Source organism: Protopterus annectens, chromosome 1.part1 (assembly GCF_019279795.1).
Source record: "Protopterus annectens isolate FY-2018-M chromosome 1.part1, PAN1.0, whole genome shotgun sequence".
NCBI lineage: Eukaryota > Metazoa > Chordata > Ceratodontiformes > Protopteridae > Protopterus > Protopterus annectens.
In genome coordinates this window covers 1,398,627,775-1,398,652,375 of record NC_056726.1, presented here as the reverse complement: position 1 = coordinate 1,398,652,375, position 24,601 = coordinate 1,398,627,775, and the positions used below count along the sequence as shown (strand labels likewise).

General features: G+C 43.4%; 1 protein-coding gene across 1 annotated transcript in view; it reads left to right on the top strand.

Moving 5' to 3' along the window:
- GREB1 (growth regulating estrogen receptor binding 1) overlaps nucleotides 1–24,601 on the top strand; it is a 3,935,532-nt gene that overhangs the window by 1,022,489 nt on the left and 2,888,442 nt on the right. The window contains exon 3 of the mRNA XM_044082225.1: nucleotides 21,124–21,234. Coding sequence (XP_043938160.1) covers nucleotides 21,124–21,234 — 111 coding nt within the window. The remainder of the gene's footprint in view (nucleotides 1–21,123; nucleotides 21,235–24,601) is intronic.

The window sequence follows — 24,601 nt, the reverse complement described above, 5'->3', positions numbered from 1 at the left end:
ACGCTTCCCCTATCCTATCTTTCCTCAATAAGCGCGAACTCAACATGCTCTCCGTTGCCTATAATCACATAGCTAGATTTATAACTGGAACTCCCTACCGTACCCATCACTGCCTTAACCTAAGGAAACTTGGCTGGCTTGAACTGCCCAATCTTCTCAACTTCACCCAACTCATGGAAGTATTTAAAATAATTAACCAACCTGATAGAGTCCCTGCTCTGAGCAAAGTATTTCCACCCTACTCAAACCTTAATTGCCTCCGTTCAGCTAATAGTGTTCAAATAAAAACCATCATATCCAAGAACTCTGGCGGTGATGCCATCTATGCCAACTCCATAGGGAAAACCTGGAATTCACTTCCAAACAATTTAAGAAGTATAACCTCGCTTAACTTATTTAAAATTAACCTCAGCCAATTCCTGAAATCACACTGGTTATGTCCTTGCCCTAAACCAGACTAAACCCAGCCAACAACCACCTCACTAGACTCATCACTTCCTGGTAGACTAGTACCTCCTCCTCTAGCTTTCCCTCTCCAACCTACCTCCTCCGCGTATGAATGGTGAATTAGTCACACGTGGTGTTTGATGTACTCATTTATACCTATGTTAAAAGTATAAAAAATTTTTCTCTGTATGTTCAATTTTTCTCTGTATGTTTAAATTCTCTTAGTGTATTATGTTGGAGCTTTTCTCCCCGGGCCTCTACTGAAAAAGGATATGTATCCAGCTAGACCAGCCCGGTCAACAAATGTAAAATAAAATAAAATAGCTATGTACATGCTTGTGTATTATATACAGCAGCTTTGTACATGACACAGTAAGTGGATCGTGGGTGTAGCAAATGCAAGATGCAAACCATAAAGTGAGCCATATTATTAAACATCTGCAAGATATAGTGCAAGAGGAGGGGAGATACAGAAGGAGGAAGAGGAGAGGGTGAAAGGAAAGGGACAGGAAAGGATAAGAAAAAGGAGGAAGTGAATAATCAGGGGTTGACATGAGTCTTGGAGGGAATTAAATAGTAATTGCTGTAACTGGAGATAGGGAAGTTTTCTGACTAAGTGATACCCTACTTTTTTATTTTGAAAATGTGAGCCAGCTTTTACTGAGCAAGTGTGGTATACCTGAGTTTAAAGCTCTGAACCATGCCTGATAATTCTGTGTAATTAGTTTGATACTTCTTTCTGTTTCAAGTTTGATTTGCAACAATGTTAGACTCTGAGATCTGCACGTCTGCTTTGATTTAGGTATAAATTAGTTACACTCAAGCATTGCAGTGCATTGATTCACAATACTTTTGTCTTAGTTTACTTGTATGACAAATGGATGTAAATTAATAGTTATAGTCTCAGTATGATCCATATTGTATAGAATGTGCTTTTTTCTTCTTCTGTAAAGGATACTTAGTCTCACATTTGAACAAGCTCTCAGTGATGCAGAGTAATAGGAGTGCACACTATGCATTCCTGCTCTTCCTAAAACTGAAATATAAAGTAAAAACAGAATGACTTGTAAGAAAACTAAAATCCTTAAAGTATAAAAGGTAAACCTGCTCATTATGTATTAGTAGGTGTTAAACTGTTTCCATTCTTATAAGATAGTCAAAGACCATATAAAGAAGTCTGGAACACTGTAAGCTGATTACGGGGTCTCCTCTATGCCCCTCAGCCACTGGTAAGACAGACTAGGTCACAACAGACTGGCAAGTGCCAAGCTCCAGTAATATTTTATTCTAGCTCAACTCCCCTACCAGTTATTTTGCACTCATACTTGAAAGTCATTCACAAACACCACAGGTAAATAAATATGGTCTGTATTAGCAAAACATGGAACTTAATAGATTCCTGAGTTGTTAGTGAAAATTCAGATATGTTTAACAGAAACTTGTTTTAATGATGGCTGCTATCCTTGTGTATAGGTCAAAATGATAACGTTTATCAAGACAACAGAACTGGAGAAAGAGCTGATACAGGGGTGCTTCCTATCAAAACCTGCATTACCAGTTACTAACTTTAAAATATCAAACATATCAGGATAATGCCTTCAGATGGATCATCTCAGTTGTCCGTGGTGGGATTCATGAACTCTGTGCCACATGGAATAAGGCTGGTGTACGCTACAATGGTGCACCAAAGCCCTTTCTAATTCGCAGTGATTACTGCCCAGTGGGACAAGTCCTTTGAACTTGATCTTACCTCATTGTGTAGCCACGTTGCTTGGTGCAAGTACATGCACAAGTGACTCAACGACTCACCAAAATTGTATGCCATTCAGAGACGCTGTACTGACTGCAAATAGACTTGTTTCATATACATAATTTACAGGACCAGAACTGCATACCTACTATTGTGAAACACATCTGAATTCAGTGATCCCTTTTATGTATTGCAGACAAACTTAGTACCATAACTACATATGTCCCTGCCCTCGGGCAATAATACTGCCAAACTTCCATGAATGGGAGCTCCCATCATCAGACTCCATCATTGCTTTATTATTATGATCCTAGTTCCACCACCATGCCAGGTGAATGAAGATTTTTTTATGAAGCTATGTGTGGCATGAATGTGGAAAATAATGCAGTAAAGAACAGCTACTTATTAATGCATAACTGACTTACTGTATAAATAAGCAGTGTTGTGTAGCTCTGTCGTGCCACACAGTGATTTCCCATCTCTAACACCAGCATGCACCCATGTGTATTATGTGCACCTAAATGCCATTCATAGAGTTAGTCAGTCTTATGTACACTACCTGTCATTACTGCTGTCTACTGGAGGAGCCAGACAGAGATGGGATGGAGTAAATGGCAATCCTGAGCCATCCAGCTTGTGGAGATGGAGGTGATCTGGCCTGCTGCATTGCCGATACCTATAGTAAAGAGAGGTGCACATGCAGTGTGAGCCAGGGACATGTGCAGCTGCTTTTATGGGGCATGTGTGGAAATGTGCATGACCGCAAAACACACCCACACTCACATATGCACACATATGTGTGACCCTCATCATTAGTCGAATTTGGCTCCTTTGATCTGTAACTTGACCAAGCCATTCTGTTGACTGAAGCATCATTAGCATTATGGAATGGGCATTACTATGTATCCTACAGGAGGAGCAGGTTAAAAACAGTGCTACTTTAGCAGGAGATGACTGTGAGTTGACAAATAGCGAGCAATGGATTTAGGAGTTGTGTGTGAGTGTGTGTGTGTGTGTGTGTGCGTGTGCGTGTGCGTGTGTGTGTGTGTAGTAGAAAATGTCAACATGGGGTTATGGCAAACAAGCTTCTTGAAGGTCATTAGGCTGTGAGCCTGACAGTTAAACATACAAACCTGACAGCTGGAAACCTATTGTGACATATTATTTTATCTGGCTGCCCTAAGGGGTTTTGGAAAGTGGTCAAATTTTTAGGTGGCTGTTTTTGTAATATTGGAAGAAAGCATTATCATAAACCCCATTTTTTTATTTTACATGGGATTGGGTTGTTGCTTTAACTATTGGCACCTCATAATTCAGATCCAGCTTCCTACCTTCTTAAACATTCATGCCTGATTGTTGCCGATCATCTCTCACACAATCCATTCATCTTTTGGTTAGACTTCCTTGTCTCCTCTTTTGCTTTCTTCCTGTCAGGAATAATTTCAAGAAAAACAGGTCTTGGTTACTTAACTCATCATCAGCGTCAGTGAGGACAAACTAATAGTCATCTTCAAGAACACATAGCTAGAATGGATAAACTGGTTCACTCTGTGTCCTCTAGCTCGTATACTGTTCTGTATCCGCCTGAATCAAACTCCTTCTATGGTAATAACTTGATTCTTTTGGGCAGTTTTTTACCAAAAGTGTCCAGAAATTGCTAGATACTTTCAAATGACTTCCATCCATTTTTTTTAAAGAAAGGCATTTGGAATAATAGGAAAACCTTTGCCCTACATTGTCAGAATATCCGTCTCTCTATTTCTCTACACATACAATTCTTCCCATAAAAATTTGCAACTGTCATTCATTTACTAAAAGTTACTTTTCCCACAAGGATTAATGATTGTTGATCAGTATCTTATCTGTGGATTGTAGCAAAAAAATTTTGAAAAAAGAAATAGTATCCAAGTAACTGCCAGAACATTGTACAAAGAATAGTCTTAATGTTCATACACATTATAGTTTCAGTGCAGGCTAAAGTTTACAAAAAGCTGTGCGCATTGTAACTAGGTTCATTTTGGGAAACGTGGAAAAGGGGATACTCACTGCTGCAATATTCATAGACCTATGAATGACCTTTGAAACTGTTAACCACATCCTTCTAATAGCAAAACTGTAAAGGTGCAGGTTTGGGGAAAACCTTTACCACTAGTCTAACAGCTGGTTTTGAGTCTGTGCATTCAGTGTAAGAGTGAGCGACAGTCCCTCTGAACAAAGTTAACTGCATGGGTGCTTCAGGGGTCATTATTATACCCTAGCTTCACCTTATTGTTTATTAGTGATCTGCTAGTCTTTCTCCCAAGTTACAGTTCTCTCTTTATGCAGATGAACTTATTCTTTTACAAATAAGCTAAAACAGTAGCTCATGCTATGCAAGACTTGCGGATAGAGCGCAAGCAAGTCTATTCTTGACTGTTCACTAATATGCTCATTCTGAGTACCTTCAAATCAGTCGCCGTACTTTTTGGCACCCTGCAAAAGCTCATTTGGGTAAAACCAGTAAGGAACTTTGTGGCATTAAACTATCCAAGATGGCTAGGTATAAATAGCTCTGACAATAGTTAAGTCCTAATCTTACATCCGATGTTATCTACTTCATCTAGTTCAACCTGTGGGTCTTTGGGTCCTACTCGAATCCGACACTGGGCAGTTCCATCAAACTGTGAACTAACTTGGCTCTGCCTCCCTTACCCACCAGTCCCCACTCCTCATCCTAATCCCCAGGTCTAGTTTGTTGCCATTCTGGACAGCAGCTCGATCTTGGCTTTACTTGGTATATCCTTTGTAGGTATCCTAGCATAGTATTTTTGATAAGAATTTTACTTCTCTTACCCTGGTCATACTGTTAGTTTAGTTTTTGTGTGCATTAGGTAGATAGGTAGGTAGGTAGGTAGGTTTGTTGACTGTTGTTTCATTAACTGTCTTTGTCATCCATTAGGACTTCCTGCCTTCTGGTGGGCTTGTTTTTATTCCCCTCTTAGTTTTAGTCTTAGCTAAGTGTGTGTTAGGTCTTGTCCTGTTCCTGTTTTTGTTAGGAATTTTAGTTAAGTAGGTTTTTCTTGTCTGTTTTATCTGTTTTTCTGCATCTAGTTATAGATAAGGACTTTAAGAAATGTGTGGCCTACAGGCACAAGTTACCTTTGTAGGATGGAAATCTTAAATGTGTTTAATCTTTGGGAGCATCACACCTGAAATCACATTTTGTGTGAGAGGTTTGGGTCCAGGGCCATCAATGAATGTAGGGCCAAATTGGTCCTCATAGGACTTCTCCCCTCTAGTTCTTCTTCTGTGGCTTCTTTCTCATTTTCAAAGTCCAGGTCTGAGAAACACTGCCTGCAGAGCAGAACTACAGATCTTCTAGAGGGGATCAGAAGAAATCCTTGTCTTCCTCTGTCCCCGGTCCTTCCTCCTCGGTCTCATCAAACCCAAAGGTGCCCAGATGTCCTGGCACCAACATCACCTCCAACCCCTCAGAAGTGATCTCCATTGTTGCCATTAACCAGTAAGGCTCAGTCTGTGGCTCTGAGCCTTCCAATTCCCTTTCTGCTTAAATGAGCCACTTCTAGTAGGACAGCTACCCCTTATTGCCTTCCTTTCTGTTGGCGCTGTCACTGGAGTCCTCCCCTTCCCCTTCCAGGTTATGAGCGCCTCTGGCTCAGATCCAAAAAACAAAGTTGTTCTCGTCCAAACAGTCCTCCAAGCCTCCATCAGTGGTGTCATCTCTCCAGTCATCGAGGTCGGTGGGCAGCATTAAAACTTTTGATTTGGAGCAGCTGATGAGGCCCTTTTTTCAGATATCAATGCAAATTAGGCCTTAACCGTTAGGGTCTGGGTTCAGTACCAGGACCCTTTTCTCCTTCTTTTTGGCTTCTTACCTTGGCCCCTTCAGATCTGAGATCTTCAGACCTGGCTGCTTTCCCACCCACCAAGTCAGATCCAGTGGCTTGGCTGTCTTCAGTTCCAATTCATTCCATGGTCCCATCAACTCTTACTCTATTAGGGCTGTTGGGACCTCGGGGCTGTGGTGTTAAAGCTGGAGTTTCTGGGTCCGGGTTGATGATCCCTGCCTCAGGATTGTGTCTTCCACTTGGGGCTTCGGCTTTGAACAGCTTGGCTCCGACCTCAGTGTCTGAGTTAAGCTAGACTCCATCAGGATCAAGGCTGTCTATGGTACCTTTGAGTGCTGGGACCCTCAACCCCAAGAGGCCAGCTTCCACCTCCGCCTTCAACATTGTAGACAGGCTGTTCTCTTGTTAGGATAAGGTTCAGGTTTCTCCAGCCAGTCATCGGTGCTTTTAAGCAATCATCAGTCTGCTGCTGGAGAGCCTGCATCAGTTGGTCTCCATCCTGCCCCCATGATGGGGCTTCCTGCCTCCCCCCTCCTGCCGGTTTCTCTGGAGCAAGAGGTTTTGGGGAAAAGGAAGTGTTAGAGGAACACCTTGACTCCCTGGAGGAGTCTCTCATGGAGGATACTGACCTTGAGGAAGGAGCGGGTTCCCCTAAGTCTCTGTGGGATGATGCTTCTTTTGGCGAATTAGTGGAGCTGCTTCACCAATACAGAGGCTGGAAAACTGAAATCTTCTGTCCGGAGGAGTCAGTATTTTTAGAGGCCTTCGGCAGAGGCCCATCCATGTCTTGGGTGTTTCTTTCTCTGAACACTCTTATAGACCTAGTGTCCTGGAAGGCATGGAAGGAGCACAACATGGTGGAGCCTATCCCACGAAGCTAGATAAGATTCTTGCTCCCCCCGTGGACCAGCCACATTGGAGTAAGGGTCCGGCTGTTGATGCTATTTTAGTGATGGCTGCCACCAGCAAAGAGATTTCTGAGGACAAGTCCTCACTCCACCACCCAAACAGGGAGTTTTGAGCTTTGGATCATTTAGGGAAGTGGTCCTATGCCTCAGCCACTTTTGCGCTGAGAGCTGTTAATTATCTATCACACTTGACAAAAATTTAACATGACTTGGTGTCTGAAGTGTCATGAAATGTCAAGATGCAGCAGTCTCCAAAGACTCAGAAGATGCTGGAGACTCAGTTGTCCTCCCTGCTTTACATCACCACTGTTTCCATGAGGCTCATTTCAAAGAGAGCCGATGGAGCATCCCGAGTGGTTGGCTCTGGCATTACCACAGAGCACCATGCTTGGATGCATTTATGCAACTTTGCAGATTGCTTCAAGGTGTCCTTTGTGAATACCCCTTTTGATGGCTCTTCCTCTTTTGGGACAAAAGTTAAGGGTGAATAGGACAGGGGGCAGAGGTGGTCTGCAGAATCAGGGTTCCTGCTCTTGAGGCAGTCAGGGGTCATTTGGCTGTTCACTTAAAAGCTTGGAAGGCCATTACCTTGGATGCATTGGGTGTTAGAGTCATATCCAGAGGTTACTACATTCACTTTTCAGAGGTTCCAAACTTTTGTCAAAAGCATCTCTCAGATGTTCCACCCTCTCAGAGCCTGCATAGAGCTGTAGAGGTTCACAAGCTGCTTACAAACTGAGTCATCCAGGAGGTCCCACAAGACCAGCAAGGATCCAGGGTCTAATCCATATTCTTTTTAGTAGTCAGAAAGAGCAAGGATCTCAGGCCAATTTTGCATTTAAGCAGACTAAATCAGTTCGTGAAAAAGTTCCAGATAGTCAAGGTGCAGTCCATCTTAACTTTTCTGAAGAAGGACAATTTGATGTGCTGTACAGATCTCAAGGATGCCTACTATCATATCAAGATAGATAGGTGCTCCAGGAGGTTCCTGCTGTTTTGGTTGGGGGCCAGTCATTGCCAGTTCAGGACCCTGCCATTTGGTCTCACCACAGGCTCCCCCCGGGTATTTATCAAGTGTATGGCAGTGGTCGCAGCCTGGCTGCAGCTGCAGGGATTGCAGGTCTTTCTGTTTCTGGAAGATTGGCTCTTTGCTGCCCCCACAAGAGCATCATTGATCATGGCCTGTGATACTTTACTCCAGCTGCACAACCACATATGCGTTACAGCCAGTTACCCCAAGTCGAGCCTTCAGCCTGTTCAGGTTTTAGAATTCATAGGTTATCACCTGGATTCAGTCAGTCAAATCATCAGGCATCCAAGTTCTAGAGGTTCCAGACTTTGTGCCCAGGCCTTGTCAATGCTAGCGAACTCGAAACATCAGGCTCATGCAGTCATGAATCTTCTAGGTGATATGGCAGCATCCATAGGTTTGGTTCCTTTAACTGGATATATGAGGGTTCTACAGTGGACTGTACAGTGGTCTGGTTCTTAACCCATCCAAAGGATTTTCCATCACAACATATCATTCATTACAACCCACCCACCATCCTCCTCTGAAAGACTCCTGGAGGTTCGGATATGGTCCTAGCCTATGATAGGGAAGTTGCTCAGATAAAGCCTCCTCCTTCTTTCTTTCTTCCATACGGGCAAACTCGATCCGAGGTAATATAGAGAGGGGTACTATGGGTAAGACTTAGCTCAAGAGATTTTCTTGGCTGGCGCAAGCTTGTTATAACGGCCAACTTGGTTCTGAGGACAGAACTGACACCCATCAGTAATGAATGAATGAAGATCAACAACACAGATGGAACATTATGGTAAGAACATAACTTCTATTTTTGTCATGTCCCCATAAATATGGATATTACTGAACCAATTTATATATGGGTACATAATTTATCGCTATTGCCTTTGTTTGTTTTATTGTTCACATATTGTCTTCATTTCAAAAACAGTCTGCTACAAAAGTGTATTGTAGTAAATGGAGAAGGTTTATCCTGTGGGCAGAATGTAGGGCACCCGACCATTTCTCCACCCCTTTGGAATCCGTTTTCAATTTTTTGCTGAGTTCTTTCAGTCAGGTTCCACATTTTCTATGATTAGAGTGCAATTTGCAGCTATCTCTAACTTTCATGCTGGCAGAGATAATGTGCCTCTGGCTTCCTTCAGAATTTCTAAGGCATACCTCACGGGTAGCCTTTTGCTCTGTCCCCCCATTAGGGATCTGACTAGAAGCTCTTGTCTTGGAAAACTTTGCTTTTTTGGTGGCAGTTACTTTGCACAAGGAGGATTTGGGAGTTGCAAGCTCTCGATTCTTCACCTCCTTATTTGATGTTGCATAAAGACAGGGTATCTGTTCATACAAACCCTTCTTTTCTGCCAGAGGTAGCTCCTGAAAATAATCTTCCTGTGTTTTTCCTAGTTTCTTCAATGAAGGTGAATACCTTTTGCATTGTTTGGATGTGCGTAATCAATTGAGGTTTGGTTTAGACTATACCAAAGCATTCAGAAAATCCAGTCAGTTACTTGTATCCTTTTCAAAATCCAGGTCAGGCTCACCTGTGTCTAAAGTAATTGTATCCAAGTGGCTGTGGCTGTCAGATTGTATTTTGTTTGGATAATCTTTGAAAGGCAAGACACTTCCACACAGGCGTAAAGGTCATTTGACAAGGGCAAGGGCTATGGCTAATTCTACAGCTTTCCTTTCTAGATTATCAACGGATGTTAATTGTGCAGCTGCTACTTGGCTGGGTCACTACACTTTTGTGTCACACTATATGCTGGATATTCGGTATAGATCCAGGGCTTCTCCTGGCTCCACTGTGTTGCAGAATACCCTTCTGTAGTTCCTCACGAGGTATTTTTCATAGCTGAGGACTCTGTTCCACAGGTTGAAGCAAGACAGAGCAGACAACATCAGATAGGAAAGTTGTGTACTTTCCATAATGATAGATCTGTGTTGTTTGTCTCCATCCTTTTCAACCTTCCTCCCCTCCTGCCCTCTCCTTTGGTTGCTATGATGAGCTTCCTTTTTTTGTGATGACTGGACAAAGAAGGTTGTCTGTTCCTTATTTTTGGAGTCTTGCATCCTCCTTAGTTGGGGAACCTTTGTAGTATGCTTTTAAAGTGGTCATCATGGGGCATTCTTGATCTGAGGATTAGGGTGAGGAGCGTGGAGTTGTGGGTAAGGTAGGCAGAGCCAAGCAACTTTGAAATTTGATGGAATTGATCAGTGCTGGATTCGAGTCAGATCTGAAGAACCACAAATTGAACCAAACAAAGGCAAACAACATGAATCTGTCATTATGGTAAGTACATAACTTTCATTTGTCATTTTACTCATACAGAAGGGTAATTGATAAAATTCTGAAGCTTCCTGTGATCAGGCAATACCTGTCCCGAGTCAAACCTGTGATTACTGACAAAAATAAACCACCCTGGTGGACCCCCAACATAAATAGGCTGTTCAACCAAAGGAAAAAAAATCCTCTCCAAAGCCAAGAAGGAACAAACAAATCAGTGCAAAAACACACTCACCATTCTAAACAATCAAATTTGAGAGTTGGTTAAATCTGCCAAGCAAACTATGAGGCAAAGGTAGCCGACCAGGTGAAAGATAACTGTAAAGCTTTTTTTAATTACATTCGTAACCTTGGGAAATGGCCAGCAGTGGACCAAGTTAATCGTGAATGGCAACACATACACCCAGCCTGAAACTATAGCAAACCTGCTGGCCAACAAGTTCAGTCCAAACTCTCCCCCCTCCCTATCATCTCCTACAACACCCAAAGAAATACCTGAAACCATCCCCCTGCCAGTCATTACAAGAGAACAGATCCATATCACACTTGTCAAAGCCAAAAACACAGTTTCCATGGGTCCCGAATACATTCCAGGATGCTTCTTAAATAGCTTAAAGTAGAATTTGTCAGGGTCACTAGAAGCCCTCTTTAACTACAGCCTCTGAATGGGCTTTGTTCCGGAGGAATGGAGGCCTGCAACAGTCGTCCCTCTGCACCAGGGGTGCCCATTAACTGACCCAGGGAACTACAGACCCATAAGCTTGACTAGTCATATCTGCAAGGCCATGGAGAGTATTGTCATGGACCTGATCAATAACAACACAGGAACTCTCAAAAAACTGGACCAGACCCAATTTGGGTATGTCAAAGGGAAGTCTTGCCTGCTGAATCTGGTGGACTTATTCAAGAAAGTCACCAGGGCCATGGATGAGGGTAAAGTGGTACACACCACTTATCTAGACCTGGCCAAAGCTTTCGACACAGTCTCCCACTCAAGAATCATAGATAAACTTACTGAGTTAGGCATAAACCCCTACATCATCAGATGGCTAGTCAACTGGCTCAATAACAGGACACTTGTTGTCTGTATAGGTGAATCCACTTCCAGTAAGATCCTTGTTACCAGCCATGTCCCACAGGACTCAGTGTTGGGACCCCTACTGTTTGGTATATAGTTCTCTGAAGTGAAGGTCAATGTTGGGGGCCTCTGGCTCACCAAGTTTGCTGACGACTGTAAGCTGGTAGCAATCACTGAATCCCCAAATGATGCTGACATCCTACAAACAGACTTAAAAATGTGAAACGACTGGTGCCAAAATCATGGTCTGAGACTAAATGCTGGAAAATGCATAATTATACTATTCAGTAAATCAGAAATCCTTGCAAAATGTAATATTGATAGCACACCTAAAAGAAGACTCAGTGGTGAGGGACCTAGGAACACAGATAGATACTAACCTAAACTTTGACAACCAGGTAGCTACAGTAATGAGGAAATCCTTCTGTGTGGCTCATGTTGTAAGTAAATGCATGTCATCAAGATAAAATGAAGTCATAGTGCCATTGTACTTAGCATCATCAGGCCTATAATCGAGTACAATAAGAGTGTATTCACTGTTGCAGTCCTGGTTACCCTCCCTCCAGCCCCCTGACTTCTTTTGGCTATACCTCTACTCTCCTTTACTATACTTAAAAGCTTTTTTGTGTATTTGCTTTTTTGTTGGAGGTGTAACCTTGTATATTTATATTTAATTGCTTCCCATTAGGGGGGCACATGACATCTGGGGCAAGAAAAACTGACGGAATGGCGTCTGCTGCATGCTTTATACCCCTGACTAAGTGATGTCACGGAAGATGAAACAGCAACCGACGCAGGACCCAAGACTTTGATAATCAGGCCGACTGAGGGCTACTGCAAGCAGATAACTGAAATGTGATGACTGCAACAGTGAATACACTCGAACATCTACATTTATGGTAAGTGTACACAACTGTACTTTTTGGAAAAACAAGACTTAGTATGGCAACGTACGTTGAATTCAAACAGATGGCCGGGGTTGAATGATAAGTGTGTCTATAGCCCCACTTTTGGAATTAAAATGCCTTAATAGATAAATAAAGATATAGTTTGTCTATTCTTTTTTTCTGGGTTGTCTTGGGGCACATTTTAAAGAATATGTAGTAGGATGATAGTATAAATTTACAAGTTATATTATATTTTAGAAGTTAGAATTTTGTGGGTTTAATAATAAAAAAAGTTTTTATAGAAATTTATTATGGGATGGTATTCTGTGAATTTGAAGAGACATTGCAGAATGTATATTAACGTTTTAAATGAAAGAGTTAAGGTTCCTTTTTGTTTGTATATGTCACGTGAAAGTTCTAATAAATGGAATCACATGACTTTTTTTTTTTTTTTTTAGTATTTAAATGTGAATTTTGTGTAAGGTGGATTATCTGAGGAAGTTTTATTCTGTTATAAAACAAAAGCGCTCATACAATATATTAAAGTTTGTTTTAATTATTTATATTGCCTTGTTTGTGTGGTCGCTATAGGAGGACTTTGCTTTGGGTGCCTGGCAGATTTGTTATTTTATTTATTTCTTACTCTAACAGAACTTGCTGGAGAGGCAGATTTGTATCCCAAAGGCTGCCTCATCTATGGAATAAACTTCCAATCTTCATAAAACAAAGCAAGACCCTCCCTCTCTTCAAAACGAATTTGGATAAATAGATGGGGAACCATAAATTCTCACCTGGGGTACTATCCATGTCCCTTATGGACAGAGGCAGTTTGTAAAATAACTCTGGGTTCTAACACCCAAAGATCCACTACCCTAATACTACCCCATCCCATATCTAAGGAGTTAAGATGCAATACATAGTAATCACCAATGAATTTTTGAACATTTTGACGGCCATTGCATTACCAAACGTCTTCCTTTTAACAATGCAGGAAAACCAAACTACAGCAGATAAGTGACTAAACCCTTCAAATGATAGAGCTCCTTAGTATTTTTTATTGTGCTTTTTCCATGCATACCCGCCAACCATCAGCCCCCTGCTGTAAGTCTTGAGCCCATCTCTTCCTCTGCTACTAGTGATTCACCAGTAACCTCTGATCAGAGGAGGCCTTCAATGAGGCAGCCATGGAAGCGGTCTGCACATTGGTGGCATCTGCTGATACCAACAACAAGGGTACTTTGTTTAGGCACTAACTCCAACAATGAGGTATTTTTTTGTTAGACTCTAACCCCACCTGGACCTAAGCACACATGTCATAATGGGGCCTACAGTGCCTTTCATGTTTGTGTGTGTTACCACCCACATGCTTATGAGGGCTGTTATCTACAGCTTGGTAAGCCAGATGTTAATCATGTTACCCTGCTGCAGTCATCACACTTGGGTTATCCTGCCGTCAGGCGGTCCCGCAGTCGGCACGAATTCCAAAGTCTTGGTCCGGCGTCGGTTGCCGTCGCTTCTTCCCTGACGTCATAGCACCAGGGGTATATCAGAGGCATCTGACGCCATTTTCTTCAGTCTTTCTTGCCGCACGGTGCCCAAAGCAGAAGGAGTTCGCAAGTGCCGGTCGGCCGACGCCTGAGATTTTCGAATCGAGTTTCAGTCCGAAGTCTTCAAAGCTAAGTACCCCATTGGGGAACCTTTTCTTGCCTCAGTCCGATGTCAGAAAAAGTTAACAATTGCATTTCTTGTGGGAAGCAAATACCTCATAAGGACTTTCATTCTTTTTGTATACCTTGCCTAGGCCCAGACCACGATGTCACTGGTTGTCGGTTTTGTGCTAGGTTCAATAAGCGAACTATAAAGCGTCGCTTTGATTTCGCACGGCACTACTTCGGTAGAAAATTTAATTACACTATGCCATCGGAGCAACCGACTACCGGCGTGCATAAAAAAAGCAAGGATAAGGACCAGCAGCCTAGATCCAAGCCAGACTCCGAGGCCTCGGCTGGCCCGGTCGCTGGTTCTCCGGTTCTCAGTGAGGCGCCTACACAGCCCCTGACTACCGCTGAATTGGATCCCCAGACCGCATCGGATCCCCCAGCAGAGGTTTCTAGGCTGACGCAGCCATTTTTCTTAGGCCCTACCGAACTTTGCAGTAGGGGAAGCCAGTGCTGCAGAAACACCTTCGGTTTCAGAAGGTGTCTTCAGACCGACTACCCTCACCATAAAATCTTATGCTAAGCTTAAGACTCCTCTAAAACCAAAAAAGCCTACACTTCAGTCTCCAGGTCAAGGCCCTATGCCTAAGAACAGATGCTTAAAATGGCTGAAGATTTGATTTCTTTGATCAGGGGTTCCCAACCCCCCCCCCGACAAAAGGCCTAGACAAGAGGAGGATTATGCCTCCTCTGATCAGGTGTCTGTTTCCTCAGGCTCCTCTGAGGAACAGGATTACTCCTTTCCCCCTTATGAAGATTCTGATGCTGAAGACTCCATTCCCTCAGCTTCTCCCCCTGAAGACTACTCCTTTGGGGAAATCTTACACACCATGAGGGAACATTTCCACTGGGAAGGTCAGGACTACTCTGACTCAAAGAAGAGGCTCCGAGAGTTTCTTTTACTCCCCCAGCACAGACCACTTGCTATCCCCCCAGTTTTGGACATAGTGGATGATGTCTTCTTAGAATCTAGTCTAAATCCAGATTCTCTGCCTCCTGCTCCAGCCAAACCAGATAGATACTATAGAATGCCTGACTCTCACAAATTCCTTTACAAAAGCCCTGCTGCTGATCCGGAGACAATCTCCCAGGGTCCCAAAGGGGCTAAGGCTTCTATGGCTAAAAATCCTGTACCCTCAGAAAGGGACTCCAGAGCACTAGATAGGTGGGGGAAGAAGGTTTACACCTCAACCACTCTAGCTATGAGAGCACTAAATTGTCAATTTCACATGCTTAAATACTAGCAATTCCTAATGTCTCAAATAAAACAAAAGATGGGCACGCACCCTCAACAGTCTGAATTCAAGGAAATGCAAGATCTGCTGCATGCAGCTGAACAGGTGGGCAAACATACTTTACAATGTGGTTTTGATGCCTTGGAAGCTTCCTCTAGAGCAGCTGTTACTGGGTCTGTTATACGTAGGCATGCTTGGTTAAAGGAACAATCTCTGCCTGATCATGTTAAAGCAAAGTTACTGGATGCACCCTTACAGCAGGATGTTTTATTTGGGGTTAAAGCAGAGGAGGTTTTAAAGAAAATGGAGGATAAGGCAAAATCTATGCAAACGGTCAAAGATTTCTTACAGGTACAGCCCCCACGTGTCAGCAGAAATTGGCCAACAAAAAATTGGTCCTTTCCAGCTTCTGACAGACCACAGAGGGGTAAATGCAGGCGCCCAAGGGGCAGAGGACAAGCACAAATCCCTTACAAACCTCTCCAATGGGGCACTACAACACAGAAGGGAGGAGAAGACAGGTCCCAAACCACTAGAAGGCAAACACAATGACTCAAACCTCAAAGTGCCAAGCAAAACCCTCTTGGCAGCTCCCTTGGGAGGAGAATTATCACTTTTTGCAGACAACTGGTGCATCGTCACAAAGGACAAATGGGTCCTAGACATTATCTTACACGGATACAGATTCCATGTCCACACCTTGCCAAGGATAAAAGGAATGACAAACCTGCCACAAAATCAATGGGCAGAGGCACAAAAACAAATTACAGCTCTCATGGACATGAGAGCCATTCAACTGGTACCTACACAGGAGCAAGGCCAAGGATTTTACTCAAGGCTCTTTCTAGTCCCCAGAAAGGACAATGCTTGGAGACCCATTCTGGACCTTTCAATCTTAAACACCTTCTTGCAAGTACCTAAATTCAAGATGCTAACACTACAGCACCTTCTTCCCATGTTGGGCAAGAAAGCTTGGCTAGTAATGTTGGACCTCAAGGAGGCATACCTGCATGTCCCTATCAGACAAAATTGCAGAAGATACCTCCGTTTTATTGCAGGTTCAACCCATTACCAATTCTCTGCACTGCCCTTTGGCTTATCTACTGCGCCCAGGGTCTTCACAAAATGCCTGGCACCAGTAATTGCATACTGCAGACAGAGAGGAATTCAAATATACCCATACCCGGACAACTGTCTCATCAAAGCAGAAAGCAAGGACATTCTCTTACAACACCTGGCTTTTGTAAGACATCTTCTAAGTTGCCTAGGGTACACAGTAAACGAAAAGAAATCAAAACTAGTGCCCTCACAAATTATGACATTCCTGGGTGCCAGCTTGAATACAACGGCCCAGATGGCTTATCTGACGCCAGACAAACAACTACAATTAACTCAATACTTCAGAACAATGGCAACAAAGACCCAACTCCCTGCAAGAAAAATTCTGCAGGCCTTGGGCTTCATGGCATCTTGCATACTACTAATACCATTTGCAAAACTGCATATGAGGAAATCACAATGGTACCTAAAAAGCGTATGGACTCAACACAGCCACAGCTTGGAAACAATGATAAATCTCATTCCCTGCCTTCAAGAGGAGTTTCTATGGTGGTGACAAGCTTGTCACCTAAACAAGGGTCAGCCTTTCACCCTACCCCCAGCCAGGCAAACTATGACAACAGATGCATCGGACTCTGCCTGGGGGGCACACATGGCAGGATGGTGCATTCAAGGCTTATGGACAGCAGATCAAAGAAATCTGCACATCAATCAAAAATAAATGCTAGCTGTACAAAATGCTCTGACAGCCTTCAAGGACCTCTTGCATCCAGGACAGCTTATCATAAGGACAGACAACACCACAGTAATGTGGTACATAAACAAACAAGGGGGTACACACTCCTACCCTCTATGCAGGCAAGCAATGACCTTGTGGAACACAGCACTGGCTTACCAAGTTCAATTACAAGCTCAATTCCTGCCAGGAAAAAAGAACACATTGGCAGACGAGCAGAAACATCATGGATCCCCACGAGTGGAAACTGGATCCACAAGTATTCACAGTGATAACTCAAAAATGGGGGCTCCCAGACATAGACCTGTTTGCCAGCCCTCAAAACTATCAGCTAACAAAGTTTTGCACAAGGACTTTTCACCATCAAGCTTGGAAAGTGGACGCACTCTCATTCAGTTGGAAAATGCTAACAGTATATGCCTTTCCTTCACTACCCCTTCTTACAAAGGTGCTACTGAAAGTCAGGATGGAGAGACCCTGAATGATACTCATTGCTCCAGACTGGCCACGCCAGCACTGGTACCCACTATTAAGGAATATGGCCCAGGGCCCACCATGGATTCTACCACAAATTACCCACCTGCTCACACAGCAAGACAATCAGATTCTACACAGCCAGCTCAAAACCTTAAACTTGGCTGCATGGCAAATCACCTAAGCAACCAGCCAGCTCCTCTCTCACAAGCTGTTATGGAAGTTATTCTGGAGACCCAGCACCAGGAAAGCCTACTCAGACAAATGGAAAAGGTTTTGCGCCTGGAACCAAGCTAAAGGCCAAAATACCCTTCAACCTGACATACCTCAGATTCTGCAATATCTAACTGAGATGTTACACAAAGGGCTTTCTTTTTCATCTGTTAAAATCCACGCCTCAGCCATTTCTGCTCACTACAACACGGATCCTCCCTTATTTTCACATCCACTTTTAAGGCAGTTTCTCAGAGGGACCAAGAACATTAGGCCTCCCAGGAGAGCACCAACACCTACTTGGGACCTCAACTTTGTTCTGGAAAAACTCACGCTACCTCCTTTTGAGCCAGCTTTCTCAGCTGACTTAAAGTTTGTATCATGGAAGACTGCCCTGCTGCTAGCAATCACTTCAGCTAGAAGAGTTTCAGAACTTCTGGCACTAATGGCAGTAGAGCCTTTCCTCATTTTTCATCAAGACAGAGTTTCTCTACAAACTAACCCCTCCTTTATGCCTAAGGTGATATCCAGTGTGGCTCTAAATCAAACCATCCATTTACCCATCTTCTTTCCAAATCCACAGAACAAAGGAGAAAGACTCCTGCATTCCTTGGACATTCAAAGGCAGCTACGTTACTACTTGGATAAAACTAAGGTTTTCAGAAAATCTGACCAACTTTTTGTATCCTATGTTACAGCATCACAAAGAAAGGCTATCTCAAAACAAATCATTTCCAAATGGATAGGACATTGCATACGTTTTTGCTACACCTACCATGGAAAACCAGTTCCTGCTACCATAAGGCCCCACTCTACCAGGGCAGCAGCTACATCTACAGCCTTCCTCAGGGGGGTGCCAACCAAGGATATTCTGGAAGCTGCAACTTGGAGTTCAGTACACACCTTCACCAAGCATTACCACTTACCACTTTACTCTAAGACTAGAGCTGGCTTCGCCACTGCAGTTTTGCAGGGCCTTCTATCCTCCTCTAACTCTGTTTGACTCCACCGCCCATCCTTAGCTTTGGGATTCTACCCAAGTGTGATGACTGCAGCAGGGTAACACGATGAACATAGTACAGTTTTGTACCTACCATAAATGTAGATGTTGGAGTGTATACCCTGCTGCAGTCCAGGATGTCCTTCCTCCATCCCCTCTAAACTAGCTGAACTTATCTCTACCACTCTATTCTATACTACCTCTGTGGTGTATTTGCTTGTGCCTAAGGGTTTTGTTTTATTTTTTCCATATAGCTATATGTATATGTATATGTGTATGTATATATATATATATATATATATATATATATATATATATATATATCGTTTGCCTAACTATTTGGGGCACCTGACATCTGGGGCAAGAAAAACTGAAGAAAATGGCGTTGGATGCCGCCGATATACCCCTGGCGCTCTGACGTCAGGGAAGAAGCGACAGCAACCAACGCCGGACCAAGACTTTGGAATTTGTGCCGACTGCGGGACCACCTGATGGCAGGATAACCCAAGTGTGATGACTGTAGCAGGGTATACACTCGAACATCTACATTTATGGTAGGTACAAAACTGTACTTTCCATTTCCCCAATATGTGCTACATCACTGTTGGTGGTGAGCATCCACTCTTTGTTTACAAAATGCAGCTAGTGAGCAGAAATGCCATTCTCATCCTCAGTTTGGGTGAGTTAGCATCAGCCTCCCACTCCCACTTTTCCTTGCTTGGTTGTTCCAAAACATCAGCTGTTATCCAAACTCACATCATTTAGGTTGTACTCAAGGCTTTATCCCTGTATGTCAGTGAACTAAGGTATAGCACTTGAGTTTCATAGCCTCTTGTAATAGGAACCTGCCACGATATTCCACCTGTCTTGGTGGTAATGATGGTGTAACTTCAGGTAATCTAAGCAGCATGAATAATGCCCGGCCAAGACTGTACTGTTTGTAAAGGTTTTTGATGGTGAGACCCTACCCAAGTCAATTGTTTGGTGGCTAGCCCTTAAAGAAGGCACTTATTCATTGTGAATTTTGAACGTAGGATTATATGACAGCTTAGACTATGAAATGTTCCTTCCTGATTCCATTTTAGTAATGTTCCTTCCTGATTCCATTGCAGTAATGTGCGTGTTTGTGTGCATGTGTGCGTGTGCGTGTGTGTGTGTGTGTGTGTGTGTGTGTGTGTGTGTGTGTGTGTGTGTGTGTGTGTGTGTGTGTGTGTGTGTGTGTGTGTATGTGTGTGTCCTACCCCCTGTTAAGTCTGCAAAGACCGTAAGAGAAATCAGTTCCATCACAGCCTTTATTTGTTTGACTGACAGATTTTTCACATGCGAGTGCTGATTTGCCCTACAGAAGGGAGGAGCTTTGCTCTGACTGAAAATGTATGATGCTGTTCTTGGGCATCACAGAGGAGAAAATGGAAAGTAAAACATTATTTTCTTGTAGTCACTGGGATCGAGTAGCTATGATCTGTCTGAAAGGCTCACAATATGAATTCCAAATGTACTACATGATTCAGAATATAAACAGCAAAAGGAAATCTGATCTTCCTGGCTGGCTGCAAAACAGCTGCTACTGTATTCTTCAGGATGATGCATGGTCTGCTTCTGTCACATTCTGGTCATGGCCCGAATGTAACCAAAGGTCAACAGACCAAATTCCATAGAGGAAAAGGAAATTTCGTACTGGGAATATTCTGGATTATAGGATCGGGTGATCTAGCAGGGGCGATAATAGATTAGGAGATGCTGTTGGGAAAACAGGGGCACTGATATATAGGTTGAGATGATGTTTGCTTAATACTGTTGGGAGAGCACAGTATGGCAATAATATGTGAAGTAAGGTAGTCATGTGCTACTGCTATTGCTGTTAGTAATGCTGCTACTTCTAATCAAGATAAATTGTATTATACCATTGTGTAAGTAACACAGTACAAGGTTAAACATATTTGATACTGTTATGTAAACCTGTGTTAATAATAACGCATTTTCAGAATGCATTACCAGTCTGTAACGTAATATAGAGAATTATTGTTAGACTGGGAGCTTGTACAGCTGCATTGTGAAACCAGGTTTGGCCCAGTAAAAGGTATCACAACACTTCTGTTTTCATATGTTATGCCACAAAGGCATAGGACAACATATAAAGTAAACTCAGTGACCTAATTTACAAAATAGTCTGAAGATTCTGTACTAGCTGATTTGCATTCTAGAGGCTTGTGAACTATATGTATAAATAAGTATTCTGAACACCATTTTAGAGACTTGTTACCATCTGTTGTACTGGAGAGCAGAAGTTAGATTCTGTACCAAACGAATGCTAAAATGTAAATAAGTGGTATGGTATTATTTATTAGCAAGGAGCAGCAGCATAGGATAGCATTTTGATTCAAAACTTGGGATCTTCTCTTTTTCTGTGTACAATTTGTGATCTTGTTATGTTGAGGACTTTTATTAATTTTATTTTATATTTTCAGCCAACAGACTAGAAAATGAGGAAGATGATGAAGATGATGGCTCAGAATCAAACAGTCCAACTATCCCTTACCAAATGAAACCTCCACCTGAAGGGAGTTGTACTACAGATGGTAGGCATATCACATGGTTATCAAAAATCAATATTGCTATAAACATATCTTTGAATTTCAACTTTAACTTCATCACAGATGTTCTTCGTGTTTGACTGTTGCATTCATCACATTTGGGGTTATCCCTGCCAGGGTAGCCCTCGGCCGGCCCGAATACCAGAGGCTTACTATTTCTGTGTCGGTTGCTGTCGCTTCAGGACTGACGTCTTTCTTGCCGATGAGCCCAAAGCAGAAGCAGTTCACACGAGTGCCGGTCGGTCGCTACTTGAGTTTCGTCTTCTGAATTGAAGCTGAAGTCTTTTAAAGCTAAGTACCCCGTTGGGGATCCTTTTTTCTTGCACTAACAGATGTCAGAAAAAGTTAACAATTGTCTCACCTGTGAAAAGCAAATACCACACATAGACTTTCATTCTTACTGCGTCACTTGCTTAGGCCCAGACCACGATGTCCCTCACGGTCGGTTTTGTGCTTTGTTTAATAGCAGAACTATACATCGTCAGGCTGTTAATGTAGCTAGATATTTTCGCTTACGGTCCTCGAATTCTGATATGGCTTCTGCAAGCCATCCAACAGCAGATCTTCTGAAAAAAACGTAAGGATAAAGACAGAGACAGACTGTACAGGTCCAAACCTACCGACAATGCTTCCATTAAGCTAGTTGTCAGTTCTTCGGTGCTCAGTGAGGTGCTTTCTGAGCCCCTGATGCCCGCTTCTGTGGATTCGCAGGCTGCTACGAAGACCCTTTCGGAGTCCGGTTTGGTGCAAAACTCTTCTTCGACTAAGGATCCTGCGGTTGTCTCTCCCTTGGATGGATCCAGAGCTGCTGAGCAGGCACCGGCTTCCGAGGAAGTACTTCGCACTACCGATTCTCGACAGAAACTGACGACTTCTTTCGCGTCTACCGTTCTTTCGAAGACTACTGAGTTTCTAAGGCCCAGGGTATGAACCACACCCAAGAAACCGACGACTCAATCTCAGGCACCCGCTTCCTTGCCTCAGTCTCAAATGCTTAAAATGGCGGAAGACCTTATCATGCTGATCAGGGGAAGCCAAGCTACCTCTTCCAAAAGAAAAAGAGATCTGTCCCCAGTAGTTTTGTCTGAACAGGAGTCTGATGACTGATGCATCTGAATATGAAGACAGGCAACCCCTCTCTGCTTATGAGGATTCTGATGCAGAGGATTCCATTCCTTCAGCCTCTCCACCCAAGGATTTTTCCTTTGGGGAAACCCTTCATACCTTAGGGGAGCATTTCCATTGGGAATGTCAGGACTACCCTCAGTCTAAAAAGATTCTCTGAGAATTCTTAGATCTTCCACAGCACAGACCCCTGGCCATTCCCCCAGTCCTGAATGTTGTGGATGATGTTTTCTTGGAATCCAGTTTGACTCCTGACACCCTCCTGCACCCAGAAAACCTGACAGGTATTACAGAGTCCCTGACTCACACAAATTTCTTTTCAAAAATCCTACTGCTGACCCTGAGGTAATTTCTCAAGGGCCTAAAGGAATTAAAGCAACCTCTGCTAAGAATCCCATCCCTTCAGATAGGGATTCCCGAGCACTAGACAGATGGGGTAAAAAAGTATACACCTCTGCTACTCTTGCTATCAGGGCACTAAATTGCCAGTTCCATATGCTAAAATTTCAGCAATATACCCTGGAACTCCTCAAACAAAAAGTGTCTTACTTTCCTGCTTGTGCAGAATCTAAAGAGTTACAAAAGTTAATGCATTCTGCAAGTCAAGTGACTAAGCACACCTTACACTGTGGTTTTGACACCCTAGAAGCTTCTTGCAGGGCAGCAGTCACCAGTTCTGTCCTTAGAAGGCATGCATGGCTTAAGGAACAGCCCTTGCCAGATCATGTTAAATCTAAATTATTGAATGCATCCTTGCACAAAGACAACTTATTTGGCACTAAGGCAGAGGAGGTCTTAAAAAAGATGGAAGAAAAAGCCAAGTCTATGCAGACAGTTAAGGATTTCCTACAGGTCCAGCCACCCAGGTTCAGCAGGCATTGCCCTCCAAGCACTGGTCCTTTCCTGCTCCCACCAGGTCAGTTCAGCCAATACCCCGGGGAAGCAGACGCCCCAGACAGCAGCCACAGGGAATGCAGAGATCAAAACAGTGGATTTCCTCCACTTCCAAACCAGGGAGTTCTAAGCCACCCCATCATGGTAAGACCTCACAATGACTCTCCTCCCCCACCCCCTCCGCATCTGCACTTTCCCCTAGAAGGAAAACTCTCCTTTCACGCAAGCACCTGGGCCACCATTACCAACAACTGCTGGGTCTTCAACATAGTGTCCCAGGGATACAAATTTTCTTTACACACTCTTCCAACCCCAAAAAGTGTTCCCAGATCTACCTCTGAACCAGTGGGCAGAGGCGAAAAAGCAAGTCCCTTCCCTGCTTTCTATGAGGGCAATAGAGCACGTTCTTGCAGGTTTCTACTCCAGACTTTTTCTGGTAGCCAGAAAAGAGGGCACCTAGCGCCCCATCCTTGATCTATCCATTCTAAACACCTTCCTGGTGATACCAAAATTCAAAATGCGCACCCTCCAGCAACTGCTACCCATGCTCTCCAAGGATGCTTGGCTAGCCACCCTAGACATGAAAGAGGCCTACCTCCACATTCCTATCAGGGAATCATGCAGGAAATATCTACGTTTCAGGACAGGATCTCTGCACTTTCAGTTTTCTGCACTTCCCTTTGGCTTATCTACTGCTCCCACAGTTTTCACAAAATGTCTGGCTCCCGCCATTACCTTTTGCAGACAAAGGAATATCCAAATTTACCCATACTTAGACGACTGCCTAATTCAGGCAGATAGTCAGGAAAAGCTGCTTAAGCACCTGACCTTTGTATAGTCCCTACTGACCTTCCTAGGGTACACTATCAACGAAAAGAAATCCAAACTAGTACCCACCCAAAGGATTATATTCCTGGTAGCAAGCCTGGACACAGTATCCCAGATGGCATTCCCTACACCAGGAAAAGCAAACTTACCTGACAGCCTACTTCTCTCAACTAGCCACCAGGCCCCAGTTATCTGCAAGGAAAATATTGCAAGCTCTGGGGTTCATTGCATCTTGCATTCTACTCATTCCATATGCCAGACTGCATGTGAGGAAACTTCAGTAGTACCTAAAAAGCCTTTGGTGTCAACACTGTCAACAGCAAGAAATGCTTATACCAATGATACCTTGTCTAAGGAAAGATTTTCTTTGGTGGGCAGCAGCATGCTCCCACAACAAGGGACTACCTTTCTCACCCCATCCCCCCGCCACCGCCTAGACCCTCACCACAGATGCATCAGACTATGCCAGGGGTGCATACCTGGATGGCAGGTGCATACAGGGCCA